Source organism: Crocodylus siamensis, chromosome 4 (assembly GCF_052110815.1).
Source record: "Crocodylus siamensis isolate JL-2025a chromosome 4, ASM5211081v1, whole genome shotgun sequence".
NCBI lineage: Eukaryota > Metazoa > Chordata > Crocodylia > Crocodylidae > Crocodylus > Crocodylus siamensis.
The window spans coordinates 70084314-70100480 of NC_143398.1; the positions used below are offsets into that span (position 1 = coordinate 70084314).

Consider the following 16167-nt stretch of genomic DNA (forward strand, 5'->3'; position numbering starts at 1 on the left):
GGTGGATGCTACAAATATGAGGAAGGTCAGGAGCTACAAGTGGGGTTTTCAAAAGTACCTAAATGATTGGAGCTTAAGTCCCATCCAATATCTTATCCTGTATTTAATTTGGATTTCATAATTTACCACAGGAATACTGTACTCACCCACATACATACACAGCTTTTCCCAAAAATTGGCTGCTCAAAATAGGGTTGTGCATTATAAGTAAGGAAATAGGGTAAAAGCAGCTTCTGTATGTAAGCCTCTACCAGGCAGGGAAGTGAAGTAACACTGCACCTGCTCCACAGAGAGCTGCACAACGTACATTCTGGGCACCTTAGCTGCTGCTGCTTAGTTAATTACTGCTACTTACCAGTACTTATCTACTTTCAAGGATAGATCTTTTTTTTTTTTTAATTCTCTTTCAAAAAACAAGGTGCGTATCTTATTTCGGGATATGTTGTATCAGTAAAGTATGAAAGTATTTGTTCCTTTTAGTTCAGAAGTTACTTTTTTATATAGATGCCCTAACTTTATGCAGGAGGAAGACCTCTTTTTATTATTTCTACTGGACAGGGTCCATATCTGGATACGTGCATGTTTATACATATGTTTCATTGTTATTAAAACACTAAGAACAATTTATGGCTCTCTGGTTCTCTGTAGTAAATGCCAGTATTTATTCAGCATATTAAAACAAAACTAATGTTGATTTCTTTTCTTTGAAGGCACTAAAAAAAGTTGGAAAATCAGTAAATATTCAAGAAGTAATGAATCAATGGACATTACAGATGGGTTACCCTGTTATCACCATCATAAGAAATGAAACTGCTGTCAATACCGTAGAAATCTTTCAGGAGCGCTTTATTTATGACATCAGTACTAAAACCAAGGATCCCATTCTTGGAAACAGCAGGTACTTAAATTTATTAATAAACATTTGTACTAAAGAGTCGTAGTTGTTTAGAAGTTTCATACCATTTTGAAGTAGAAATCTGTGTCGAAATCAGTAAGCTCCGTCTAGAATTGATGGTATGATACTGATGGCATATGACCCTTCCATTTTATTTTATGAAGGATGATTTGAGTTAAAAGGGTTAGACCTCTATCATTAGAAAAATAGAATAACAGAAATAATGTCTTTAATGTGCACATTTGCATCTTTAGAGCTCTCTTTGGCTATTTTCAGTCTCTGTCACTCATCTGTTCCCTCTCCTCTTCTTTTGATTTTATTTTGATGTTGTGAGCCAGCATGTGGCTGGAAGGGTCTGCAGCTGCACAGTAGCTGTAAAACATCAGCAGACGTGTTTGCTTTTATTGACAGAGAATCTTTATCACTAGTTTTACAACAATTTTTACCTCATACTGATGCTCCTGATAGCTATGTGTTGTTACATTAAAGAAAAAAAAGACAAGGTAGTATGAAGTGGATGTTTTATATGGTAGACTCCGGAAAAAAGCCTTTGGGATGGGCTTAAAGCCCAGGTACTGGTTTATTAAAAAAAAAATGTATCGTATTCATGCTCACATTCTGGTTGAGGGGATGGCACAGCTGACTTTGAGTGACCTTTGTGCCATCATTGATCTTGAAGCTAGTCAAGAGCAGATTTGTTCAAACTATTCAGCTCCCATGTAGTTGGTCTAATTTAACAACTATTAATCATAGAGAAGAATGGCTAGAAGGGACCTCCAGAAGTCATCTAGCCTAAGGTAGGATGATCCCTGTGCAAACCAACCTGTACAATCCATAAACTAAACTCTACATAAGACTGCTATCAACCCTGATGCAACACAAACCTAACACCCTAACCTGCTCGGGTAAAGAAGGGGGATCATGGCAGCCAATGTCCTTCTTTTATGAAACATTGTCAATATATACTCAAGAGATCCCAGGTAGAGGGTCAGGCCTCCTACTAGAGAGGGAGGCAAAAGACCCCATAGTCTGTACCAATCTGACCATCGGGTAAAATTCCTTCCCGACCCCAAATATGGCAAGCGATCTGACCCTGAGCAGAGAGGCAAGGCCCTCCAGCCAGGAACCTTTTGGTTTTGGTCCCAACAGGATCACTGTAGTACCCCTGTCAAAATCCCAGCCTTGGCTGTAGCCAATACCCAGACCTCTGAGGAAGGCTTAAAAACATCCTGACGTGCAGCAGAAAAGGGGAAAGGGGACATCCAACAAAGCCTGTAGAAGCATGGGAAATATTTATAGGACGTGGATATCTATGCCTAGAACATCCCTGACTAGTGATTGTCCACCCTCTTCTTGAACACCTCCAGAGATGGAGAATCCACAACTTTCCTAGGTAGTCTATTCCACTGCATCACTATATTAACAGTGAGGAAGTTTTTCCAGATATCCAATCTAAACTTCCTTTGCTGCAACTTCTAGGCATTGATTTGCATCCTCCTCTCTTCAGCAAGAGAGAAACAGTGCTTTCTCTCTTCTTTATGGAAGCCCTTCAGGTATTTGTAGACTCCTATCATGTCCACTCTTAAACAGCTGTTCCAAAAGCAGATCATGCTTAGCTCCTTCAGCCTCTCCAAGCCCCTTATCATCTTTTTTGGACCTGCTCTGACTTCTTCAAACCCAGAACTTCACACAATATTCCAGATAAGGCCTAACTGGTGCTGAGTAGAGAGGAACTATCACCTCCCATGTCTTGCACTTACTGCTTCTATTATTGAATCCCAAAACCATACTTGACTTTTGTGAGTTTGTGATCTACCAAGGCTCCCAAGTCCTTTTCCATAGTGCTGCCATCCAGACAGGTATTACCCATGTTATATTTGTTTTTTTGATTATTCCTCTCAAGGTGTAGCACTTTGCATTTGTGCACATTGAATTACATCTTGTTAACTCTATTAACTCTATTTCCAGTCTGTCAACATCTTTCTGAATTGAGTTTACATCCTCCAATGTGTTTGGAATACTTCCCAGTTTTGTGTCATCCGCAAACTTATTCAAGAAGCTTTCTGTGCCAGCATCCAGATTGTTAATAAACATGATGAACAACACTGGGCCCAGAACAGACCCTTGTGTGACTTCACTTGAAACCTCTTGCCATTCTGACATGGAACATCCACCGTGTAGTAGTTTTATCTAGGGTTGGGGATTGACTGGTCAAATAAAGTTTGGCCAAGTGACCAGTCAAATATCAATCAAAAACTGTAAAACATTGCCAGTAGGTCCAAATAATACACAGAAAAAGCACACATTTTCCATTAAATGTATCAAAAAACAATTTAAAAATCATATTTCTGTGAAGAAACTACAAAAAATGGGTTTTTTTGTAAAATTGCTAAAATCTTTGAGTGGTCAAAAATGAGCAGTCAGTCCCAGTTTTATCTTGCCCACATTTCTCCAGTTTGTTTATGAGAAGGTCATGTAGGACCTTGTCAAAAGTCTTGCTGAAGTCCAGATGCACTGTATCTACAGCAGCAGTCCTCAAACTTTGACAGATTGTGCACCACCAGTTTAAAACGATACAACCCTAAGTACCACCAGCAATTTTTTCAGTTCAACCTTAAGTACCACCAGCAAATTTTTGTCATATGAAGTAATTATAATAAATCTGTTAACACATACCACTGACAAGTTCTCTGTGTACCACTGGTGGTACCCATATCCCAGATTGGGAACCACTGATCTGTAGCATTCCTTTTATCCACCCAAGTAGTTACTTTATTAAAGAAAGAGATCAAGTTTTTCTGACACAGTTTGTTTCTCATAAATCCATAGGGGCTCTTGTGGCCAGCTTCTCCTCCTTCAGATTCTCGCAAATCCCTTTCCTTAGTATATGTTCCATACCTTTCCTTTTTCATGTCCTTGTGACAAGGTATTTAGCAGATTCTTTGGAATCTGTCAGGCCATGCTTTGCCCTCCAGTTTGCAAACTCTGGGCTGTTAACCACATACCTTAGCACCCATACCATGCCAGCCACAACACTTGAGTAATTTCCCAGGTATTGAGGTAAGGCTAGCTGGTCTGTAGTTCCCTGTGTCCTCCTTTTTGCCCTTTTTAAATAGTGGTGCTACATTGGCCCATCTCCCCTAAGAAGCCAAAGAGAACCGATGTTAAAATGATGCTAGCTTTCCTTGATCTGGGGGAGTCCTCAGCTTCCTGTTTAAGGCAACTTTAAGGTCATTGTTTAGGGACCAGCATCAGGTCCCCTGAGCCGAAAGCAAATTCAGAACCATCTGTTAGGGATGATTCTTGAGCATTATCATTTTGTCCTAAAAGCTGATGTTTTCTTGTCCACTGGCTGAATGGGGCAAAGGGCAAGCTCTAAATGTTGGCTTCTGAAAGTTGAGACAGTAGGTGTTAATCACCAACAGGTAGAACTAGGTATAGGTGTTAACATGGCACAGTGAGGTTTTATAGAGAAATGTGCCTGTAAAGAAAAGCACACAGTGTCGTATACTGATAAATGGGATATGTGCATTTTTTCTCCATGGCTTAATGTAACATGAATATTGTGGCACTCAGACCCCCAAAAATGCAATATAGTAAATTGTATTTTCACTGACTACTTTTATGGTACTACAATTAAAATAGCCCTGTATTTTTTAAAGAAAAGCAGACAGAAGAAGAAAAATCACATGTACTGATAGAAAGTGTTTGTACAGTCTGAAAAAAGTTTACTTTTAAGTACAAATTGCCTATCTAGAATGTGCATGTATACATATTTGTAAAAATAATATGAATACATTTTCTTACTCAGGAAAGCAATGAGTAATGTTTTTTAGGTAACTTAAAACAGGAGTACTGCAGTAATCCTGGAGCAACTAAGCAGCAGTGCTCAAATTTCTGGCCCCACAAGCTGAATGAGTAGAGCAGAGCTGGTCCATGGGCCAGGTCTCATGGACAACTGTGTCACCCATCATGGGTATAGCATCCATCTTGCGAAATCACTGAGCTCCATCATGGGTTGGCTCAGTGTACAGGCCAGATCCAGTGTGCGGTTGGCATGCAGGGTTCATCCTTAGGCCAAACCAGCATGTCGTATCTGGCCTGGGAGGAAACCCACGTCCTGGCCCAGCTCTATGCACCGGATCTGGCCTAAGAGCAACCTCATGTGTCAGTCGGGCTCCACACACTAAATCTGGCTCTGGAGCAACTCTGTACATCAGCACAATCTGGCATGTGGGGCCATGCCATTCAGCCCGTGGGACTCCCCATGAGCCTGGAAATGTTGGCAGCATTAATTGATGCAGCTTTGGAAGCCGCAGTAATTAATGCTGTCACTGCTGCATTGCTGCCAAATTTCTGGACCTATGGGGAGACCCAAGTGCTGGATGATATGGTTCTACAGGCCAAAATGTGCCTATGGGCCTGAGGTTGAATACCACTGCCTTAGTGAGAATAGGCTTTATGGTAATACATTTCTGGTATTTGGATCCTCTTGTGAGCAGCCTTCTTTTTTTCCTTTGCTTTCTCTACATTTGTACTTTTCCTCTTCTCTGAGGAGAAAATCTGATGTGATGGAACAGTGATGTAAGGACATGTGGGCAAGTGGGCATGCACCCTAGGCATTGCCTAAACAGGGGAGGCACAAGGGTTATGGGGGGCACTCCATTCTCCTGACTCCCATTCCTGCCCCCCTCTCCAGCATCCTGCACCTTTCTGCAGCAGCTCTGGCCAACCACAAGCATGTGAGTGAATGAGGTGCAGTCTGAGAAATGTAGTTTCTGCTGCCAAGTGACGTCTCCCTGTTTTTGCTGCCAAAACTGGATGTTTTTTGTCTGCTGCTCAACATGAATGTCAGCAGTAAAGAAGGAGGTAGTGTCTCCTCAGGGAGCAGCAAACTTCCAGTTGCTCCTCCAGCACTGTATAGTGTCACCGCTACTCTGCCATCCTCGCTGTATGCCAGAGCTGGAGCTGCAGCCTGCTGCAGGGAAGGTGCAGGGGGGAGGAAGGGCTGGGGCAGTGTACCAGCCAGTTATGCCTCTGCAGTGGGAACATTTCATTGGTTGCATCCCTACATCAGTCACCTAGATAGTAGAGCTATGATCTGCCACTTTCCAGTGAAAATGATATGAAAATCATATTACCTGAAGGGTAAGTTCCAAGGGAACAGAGGCTATAAAAAATTAAGTGAAAAATGAGACATGCATATTCTACTAGTCTATCAAAAATCATCTTCCCCCAAATTATATTAAAGTCATATAGTTTGATTATAAATTAGTGCCCAGAGTACAATATCATTGATCATTTAATTCATTGTAACACTACATACTGATAGTTATAGACTGATAGAAACAATTGTATGTCTTTTACATGTCCTATGCAATTAAATGCAGTAGAAAGACAAAATTGACAAACTGAAAATAGCTTCAGCTCTCTGTTAGAAATCCTGTATAATCTGGACCTTCTTCGTATCTTTAAATTGACTTCTCACTAAGCCAACTGACCATGTCTCACTAATGTGATATATTTTGATGATTTATAAATGCGTTATTTCATATTGTCAGGTATCCAGGTTGTAGCCGTATTGATCTAGATGAAAAGGCGAACAGGATTTGTAGTGGAGATGATATCTTTTATTAGACCAACAAGATTTTTGCAAAAAAATTTCTTTAATTGCAAGCTTTTGGGCACAAACACCCTTCATCAGGCATTGGAGAAAAGACTGTAAAAGTTCTTCTGGGTAGAAATGATTTCATAGTAGTTTTCATATTACTTGTCCTTGAGTACTTACTATAGGGTGCTCATAGTTTCTACATGTGTAAGGAGATGATGCTGGAATTGAGGTAGAGCTTTGAAATACTATTAATGAAAAGTGTACTACTCTCCTTACTTTGGCAGAGCACTCAGTATAGGAAAGTTCAGGGGTTTACCTTTTAGACTCATTTGTGGTAGACAGTTTGGCATTGTGGAAGATACAAAAGACTGCTTCCAGGTGGCCCTGAAGCGTTGCCTATTAAAGAACTGATTCATAGTCACTGAAGTCAGTGGCAGTCTGTATGAATTTCAGAGGCCTTTGTATCTCCTCCTGGGCAGAAGGAGGATGTTAAAGCCACTCCATGCCTAGCATTTGATGAAGTAGGCTGTAGCCTACCAAAGCTCATGCCTCTCTGAAGCAGTTAGTCCCCAAAGTACCACCCTGACCTACCTTCTGCCTGACTTTAGACTACTTCAACTGGTCTAAAGTACCTTTGTACTCATGCAGTTCCTTTTGGGGTGGTAGCCTTGTGACAAATGTTTGCACCTCCACTAAGGCCAACCTGTATTGTCAGGCACAGCTGAGCCTAAAGGTAGTCGCTTACAGTTGTATGTTCTACAGCCCTTTCATAGAGTGAAATGGTTGTCTCTGAGTTTAGACATAATAATAGATGCTCCCTATTTTCCCTACCCACTTTGGCATAGCTGACTATCACCATGATTACCTACAGGCAGGAGGCGTCCCTGAAGAATAACTGACTTTGTTTCAGGGTACAGTTTGGAGGTCCTTTACCTTCTTTCCTCATTGTGCAACTGTGCACCTGACCTGTTGTAGTGTTTCTGTGTTTTTACAACAAAATAATTGCTCTATTATTCTTTTTTGTAGTAAAAAAAATGGTGAGAACTAAGAGCTGGCATTTTCTTAGGTATTCCTTGAGTCTAAAAAGGTTGATAGCTACTGCTCTATAGGGACAGTGACATTTTCAGGAATAATAATAAACAATCTTAGGGGAATTTTTGCAAAGTCCACTGCATCTGCCTTTAGTCTTCTTTATCCCAAACTTGAAGAACTCCTGTTTTCAATTCTGCTTGATGCTCTTCTCTTAGAGGCTGTTCCTTTCTTTGATTTCTTTTTTTCCAGTATGTCCTGGAGGCTCAAGGGAATATTCTGTTTCAGAACATTAACTTCACATAATCTGTAGGTATCCAGATCTGGGATGTTGGTTCAGCACAACAGAGATAAGGACCCAGCTGTCTTTCCCCAAAGTAATGGAAGGTTAAGGTCTCTGATTCAGGTCCATCCCTAGGGCATTAACTCTTCTTTGTGTCTGAAAGAACAGGTTAGGAATAGGTTTTGCAGGTGTTTGTGAGGAAGGCAAGAATAGCAAATGATGAAGTATTTCAGAACCAAAATGTAAAATGCTATGCTGCTCTCTGTGCCCTTAGCTATTTACAGTGTAGTATAAGGACGCATATTTGTTTCTTTTCCTTCCCCCACCTTCCATCAAAAAGACATACAAAGGAATGCAACAAGCAGGTTTTCCTAATGAGTTAACTGCCAAAGTAACCCTTGCTAATTTTGAAAATGCTTCATTTGCATCATTGCTTAAGCCAGCACTCAAGCATCTCTTTTCATTTTTGTTGGAGATGAGAACTGGAGTACATATAGCTTTTTCTCTCCTAGTACTGTATGAAAATTACGGAGATAATATGCAGAAAGAAGGTTGAGTTAAAGAGCACATATTCAGAATGTGATTTCTTCATACAGTTTGACTTGTGAGCTGTTAAGCACTATATCACTAAAACTTTTAGCCTTCACACAACCCCATTTCCGTGCAAAATGAGGATAGAATTTATTAGTTACTTACCTAGTTCTGTAACCTAGGCTCAAGTGCCCTGTTGTATGAGAAATACTGAAAGAAAATAAGAAATGACAGACATCTAATCCAGGAGTATCCCTGTATCCAAGGCCTCTATCCCAGCCTATTGAAGTCAGTGGGAGTCTATACCATGATTTAATTGGCCTTTGGCTCAGATATATACCTTGATTTGTATAATAGTCAAACAGTAACCTGAGGTTATCCAAGGGAAAGTCCACAACTCATGCCTTACTAATAGGTCATACTCTGACCTTGAATAAGCACACAACTTCAAATGACTTGAATTGAATTCATGCATGCACATCTGAGAGCAGAATATGCCCTGGTATTATCAGATTGCACAATATGACGAGGTATTCCATATGATAGGGTTCATTGGGTTTTCATACTGACAGATAAACCATAATTTTAAAGCACTAGGACCATCCATCATTATAGGAATGGTCCATGAATATGACAAAAAAATCATGAAAAATAATCTGTGTTCTGGAAAATAAACTAATCAATTCTGATGAAATCCATAAGCTATTTCAGTACTATATTGAAGGGCAGGTGCAAATGCATCTTGGAAGGTTTTATTCTATTTAAAATACAGCAGAAGTCTTCCCTTAAAAATATAGACAAAACCCCTAGCATTTCTCATTAATATAAAAATATATATTTTCTACTTATCAGTAAACTGTAACTTGGTGGATGGGCAGGAATGGACTTTAGCAGCAGTGAGAGTTCCTGGAGAATCTGAAATTGTACACTGTTTCCTGGAGCATGGGTACACTTTTATCGTTCATATTTGCTTGCCTATGAAGAGAGAATGATGTAGGCCCCCTTACAAACACATGGAAGGCATCGCTGACCAGCATGGTTCTGCTGACTCTGGTGGGAACTGGATAGAGAAAAGAAATTCAGGTCCCAGAGTAGAAGTCTCCACTGAAGGTATGCTGGAGAGTTCTGCTCCATGGTGTTTCTCCACCTGTGGCAGCCCTGGTGGAAAAATGTTAGCATGACAGGTATACATCAAGAAGGTAACCCTGGGACCACTTTTGAATTCCTTGTCAACAGCTCATTGATTTGCCTAAAATTGCTTGCATGTATCCCTTTACTAATAATTATGTGACTATTGAAAGCATGGCCATGTTTATATATAATATATTTTTTATCACTTATTATTTGTATGGTCCTGTCACTTAGCTCCACTGAATGGTTGGGATCACTTTGTGATAGTTACTGTGCAATGGACAGAGGTGAGCAGAGGGAATTGTTGGACACACAGTTAAGTAGTACAGCTATATCAGAAGTGGCAGTGTTCATCCATGAGGCCTTGTTATGAAGATTATGAACTAGGCCAATACTCATAGTATTATCATTCCATAAGAAGTTCTTAAATATTTAGTATTATAATAGTACGAGGATAAGCTAAAGTGTTCATGCGTTAAGTAAAATTAATAACTAAAGTATGTGCATACATGCACAAAGTAGCACTTAAAAATAATTTACATCTATTAAATTGTTTGCCTGTAATAGACAACCATCCACCCCAGGAAGAAGGTTTTATTCTTTTTACTCTCCAATCTCTTTGAAAGCAGCTTGAAAGATTATTTTTTCTTTATAGCTTCCATCTGTACTGTATCTGTCATATTAAGCTTCAGTTACTGTTTCTGTTAGAAATAATAGCATGTTGTCTTAGAATTGATTCTGCCACCCTTAGACTGATTATACCACATGCCTTGGATATCACAGTTGATTGCAGCATGAATAAAGGCACCAGAGTTCGACTTTAAAAGAACAGGATACTGATGTCCTAAATGCAGAACACAGGAAATTAACAAAATTGGTATAGCCTTCTCTGGTTATTAGAATCACATTATATGGCAGCTAGATAATGTGAGCAAAGTAAAATGTCTATGCAGCACCTCATCACGAAACCCTTTACAGTTTTGGTACTTCACTGTACTTTATTCATTAATTCTAATAGGTGGTGGGGAAAATAGCTTGCATGTCTAGATTATGGTTTAAGATTTTCGTTCTAATAAGCAGCTGATTCTGTAAAGCAAGATACTAATAAGAAACTAAAAATGCACGTACTACAGTGCTTTTGCCATTTGGTTTGGGGTTTGATTCTACTGTGCGGCTGATTCTATTAAGATTCTAATAATTGGCAGATGCTATAAAAAAAACCCCCAAAACATCAACCCATTGTTTATGGATATACACATCAGAAATAGACTAAAAGGCTTTTTTGGGGGGTTGGTGAGTAGGATAGGAAGCCCTTTTACTCTGCCTGTACACCTATATTCAGTAAAGGACTTCTCTGCTGCCAGTGGTTAAGCCCCTCCAGCAGGCAAGCATGGCCAGAGGCAATTCCTAGCCCAGCAGTTTGTCAGATGCTAGCACTGTGGGGAACACAGACCTCACTTCTAGTTATTAGATGAGAGCAGCTTCAAAGAGTGTTACCCATAGTCATCTGGGAAGCATTCTGCCTGTCTCAGAGTTATGTAGGCAGAATGCATTTTGCCACCACTGCCAGTCCCAAACTACTCAGCATGTCCCATGTGGTACTATACCTTGGCCCTTGCTATAAAAGCCACAGGAGAGTCTAAGCATTTTGTTTCACTGCAGAAGTTCTTCTGATTGTTACATTATTATTAATTCCAAATAGAAAATAGGCTGGCAATACTGTGTGTTCCTAAACAGATGTCACTTTTCAGTAAATGATACCACTTGCAGTGCTCTCAGAAACATGAGTTTAATTTAACACTTTATCTCCAAATCCATTTCACAGTTTATACTTGGTGAGAAATGCTCCTGACCATACTGACTTTCAGCATAATCTGATGTGCACCTTTCAGTGTTATAATGCACAGAATACTAGAGAAGATAAAATTGGTGCATTGTACAGTTGTTTCCTGTACAGTGATCTATATGCAAAGAATTGGAACTGGCAGTGAAAAGTTGAAGCTGTATTTTATTATCACTGCAGAGTGTGATGTTTTCTTCACTTTGTTCGCTTATACTAATTCTCTAGCATTATTTGGTACCAATATCATTTTTTTAACTTACAGACTCCTGTTTTCTTAAAAAATAAACATGCGTGAAGGATGAATGTACATGTGTGCCCAAAGATGCGTTTAATTAGAGGTAGGGTGAGGGACCTATGAAAAGAAGGTGAGTAATGCTGATAGAATGACGCAGAATAGCAAGGGAGTAAGATTGGGCAAGAGAAGGATATATCTTTGGACTTGTGATACAGGGGGGAATTTTAGGTTGACGCAGTTGGACAGCCCTTGGCCAGTGGGAGGAACACGGAGTGGTTGGCAAAAGGTGGAAGGCTGAGCAGGATATATTCAGGCAGAGAATCAGAAGAGAGGGAAAAGAGTGAAGCCTGAAGGTGAGAGTCTTAGTTGTACAAAATAATTTTAATTAAAAAATTAGATCAGAAAATGAAATCAAATATTGTTTTTATATTTCTGTTTCTCTGCCTTCTGTTTTTACAGTCTCACGTTGCCAAATGGATGTCTTTAATTAATCTTTAATTAGGCTTTCCTAGTTATTAGTAGACTTTCATAGTCAACTTTTTTTTTCCACTAAGAAGTTGTACTATGAAACTATAAACTTTTGTATAAATTATATTTTAGTTTAGGTTGAAGACAGAGTATTCTAGAGAAATATTGGGTGGGTTGATAAATCTATTAATTAAAGTGTTTGAGCATGGTCTGGAGAGTATTAGATCAAGCTAAAGTACTGATCTCCTTATGCCTGGTTATGGAGCTCCAGTCCTTTGTCTTGCCACCTCATTCTTGGCTAATCTTAGCTCAGTACAATCTCATGGAAGCCTAAATTCCCCTCGTACACACTCTAACATCAAGGGATTACTTGCATGAGTAAAGTGTAACATGCAGAAAAGTCCATATGGGATTGGGACTGGAAAAACTACAGCCTACAAAAGAATTTTGCCTTAGTGCAAGATAAAATCTGACTGAGATTAAGCCTGTTTATTGTAGGGTAAGCATATTCCAGATGCTATAAGAACACAACTAGTGGGTAGTTGCTCAGCACTGCTGAAAATCAGCTTCCTTCAAAATGTTGCAGGCTGAGTATCCAGTGTTTCTTGTCACCATGAGTGGATCCAGGATTTTGGAAAGGAGGGTGCAGAAGCATCAAGCTGCACTGCTGGAGTAACTGTAACCCAGCCTCCCCTCTCCCCTGCTTCCCCCAGGCAGACCACTCTGTAGGACCAGCAGTGGAGGATTTAAAGTCCCTCAAAGGGATACAAATCTTTTCTCCCCCTCTCTTTCTTTCATGATCAGTGGCACGTTTCCTCCCTTTAATTCCTCTCTCCCTGCCCCCCAACTTTGTCCTCAAATGACCCAGGAGAAGTAGAGGAGCAGGGGCTCCAAAGTAGGAGATAGCAGTAATGGTAAGGGGAGGAAGAGATGAGAAGTGCTGCTGAACATGGAGAGGAAGGCAGAGGGGGACTTACTTGCTTAAGGGGCTTAAAAAAAAAGTCCCCACCTGCTGCTCCAGTGGCATGGTTGACTGAAAGGAGGGTGCATCCATTCCCCTTGACACCCTCCTGCCCCTTCTTGTTGGTATATAAATGAAGGATTTTGTGTAGAAATGTAAAAGGTAATGGTGGTTATTAAAAAAAGGATCCAACTGGAATAGTACTTGTAAATTCATTCTTTTATAACATTTTGTAAAGGTTGATAAGATACTTTACCAATACCTGGAGAAGGACACCTGGGAACCAAAAGCTTGTCTAACATCTCTCCCAGCGATGCAATCTAATAAAAGACATCACTGAAAAAAAAAAGCCTTGTTTCTACCAATGTGTCATAGAACTGAATCACTTATTAAACAAACAAAAAAAGAAAACCCAAAGCATTTACAGTTGAAATAAAACAATCTAAAATTTTAGACACAGAATTCCAAATTCTGTCAAAGTTTTGTGAAACTAATTTAAATATTTGTGTTCTTTTCTGATGATTTATATTGTGATTAAAACAGTTAATGTTTTATTCTATTTCAATCAGTCCACCCTTCAAGAAGCAGATGGGGCTACGTTAAGAGGGGTCAAATAAGGCAGGGTTGGCCAACCTGCAGCATACATGCCGTAAGTGGCAGGCAGCACCATGGCAGACAGACCAGGGACTGGAAAGCAAAGCAGGAGATCAGATAGAGGAAGGGGATCAGAATGGTACTCAGGGAGGATGTGGACCTTAATTTATGGCATACTTGCCAGATTGGTTGGTAGCCACTAGAATAATGTGTTGTATTGTATAATACGCTGCTTTTTATTACTAACAGACCACCTAAAAAAGCACATGTTCTTTTATCTGAGTGATTCTGACATGACATTGAAAAGTTTTCTTGGTCCTAGAGGATTAGTGCTTAATTGGAATGATAAAGAAATTATGTTAGGCACTGGACTCCAAACACTTATGAAAGTGTGCAGGCAAAGTGAATACAGTATTTTATGTTCCCTCCATTTTTGTTTATGGAAAGTAAATATCAAAGCAGTAACCAAAAGTTATTATTAGAATAGAGATAGCAATAAAATATAAAAAGGAACCATCCAAACCCACCAGCCCATATACTAGTTGTCCCAATAATTAAAAAGACACTTGGATATCATAGCTCCATGTATCAAATCCCATTTTGACAAACTCATCATTTGCTTTTCTCTTCCACTGTTGACAAAGTGTTTGAACTAAAGCTTTAGGCTGAACAGTGGCTCTTTCTCAAAGAAAATATTCCATTAAAGTTTGTCTATCCTTCCTTACTAAGGAAGGAACAGTATCCCCTGATGTCTGAAAAAAGTCCAGATGCCAGAAACATTAGTATGGCCATGCACCATCAGAACCAGTCAGTTGTGAGGCCAGCAGATTCCAAACACAAATATTAAGAGAGCAGAATAGTGAAAATATTTGGATCCAGATCAATGTCCCCAGGGGCAGCCTTTATCTATTATGAGAATCCCTTCAGTTCCATCCTACTGCCTGAGGCCACAGGCCTTGACCTCTCAGTTTGAAAAGGCTCCATCATCCATAAGCCAGTGCTAAAACTAGGTACATTCAGCACAGGGCACAAACATTCAGGGGTGCAAAATAAGAGCGAGCCAAAGCACAAGCACCAACAAATACACTTGAGTTTGAATATGCAAAACACGGACTGCTCCTGCAGTGATCCTCATGTGTATAAAGGCCAATCAACAGAGCCTTCAAAATCTGTGAGATGGTACCGCTAACCACATAGTTGCCTCTTACATTATTTGTCAGGAGGTATGCACTACCTTATATCTCTGTGTTTGAATCCTTATTGAATGAAGCAATGTTCCACACAGCTAAAGTCCTTCCAAATGACGGTCTCAGAAATATTCCTTATTAAGTACCTTATTCAATATAGTGCTTCATTAAACTGTGAGCCCTTGTGTTGCAGCACTGTTGCCCAGATTCACAGTGGGAAATGCATCTGTAATCAAGCTGTATGCAAGAAGCCTGATGGGATTTGCAGGGGAGGAACATCACAAAGAAAAGACCTTTTCCCAAGCTGAATCTTCTTTTTACTCATTTCCTTTCCTGTGACTTTGTCCAGTAAAAGGAAAACATGTTGTCATTCCCTACCTTTACCCACATAATCCCTTTAAAAATTAAAAGTAAAATAAAATAAAAGCCATGAAGAAAGCTTCTGGGCATATCTTCTTCCTAAGTTTTCTTCTTTAACTGACAAACAAATTGCACTTCTTTTTCCAAGGTTACATTTTTTGCCCTAGAGCATCTAAATAAATAACCCTGTCAACTTAAACAACAATTTTCCAGGGGGACCATACATAAATGCCACATAAATGCAGAGGTAAAATAATTTTTTTAATTAACATCACCCTTTCTGCCAATGTCAGGGTCCATCTCTTCCACCTCATCACTTTAACCTATCAGGAGGCAAACTGATTGTCTTGGTTCAACCAAGATATTAAATCACTGCTGAAGGTTAATCCTAAAATATCTATAACCCCAGGAGAACTAATCACAGGCTCTAAGTCCTCTGGCAGAGCAAAGAACCTCAACCCCCATCCACAAAACCTTGCACTTCATGTTAATCGCTGCTCTTGCTGCAGATGAAAAGTTGTGTGAAGTGTCAAAAAATATGTCCTCATCTTCTACACTGCCTACCAGCACTGTGACATCTTCTGCATGTGTGAAAATTATCATTGACAAGTGAAATTCCTCTGTCCATGGTCTGTACATTTAAACCATGAAATGCCCTTTTGCAATGCAATAAATGATCCAGACAAAAACAAATAAACTCAACAGACAGTTGTACCCTGTTGTCTAATGTAGCATTATCTGTCCTCTCCTCTGGTTTTCTCTATGAAGGTACATAGACCGTGAGTACGTAAGGGTAACGGGTGAGCATGCTGCAAGCGAATGTGATATTGTGACAAGACCAAGTAAAGTATGGTCACTCCTTCAAAAGCTGGCCTGACCCAAGCCTCCTAGTTTCAAAATTTCCCAAAGCACACAAAGTATCTGCTGCTGTGCAACTTTTAAATGAATTTGATTAATGAGGATAGAGAAATTTCCTTGCTATTTTCCTAAATCTCTTGGGTAAAATAGGAGGCAGACTTTTGTAATTTGCATTCAAAGG

The 16167-nt window shown here is 39.7% G+C and overlaps 1 protein-coding gene across 1 annotated transcript in view; it reads left to right on the forward strand.

The window, feature by feature from the left end:
• TRHDE (thyrotropin releasing hormone degrading enzyme) overlaps nucleotides 1-16167 on the forward strand; it is a 321603-nt gene that overhangs the window by 214169 nt on the left and 91267 nt on the right. Inside the window, 1 exon segment of the mRNA XM_090042544.1 lies at nucleotides 711-898. Coding sequence (XP_089898670.1) covers nucleotides 711-898 — 188 coding nt within the window.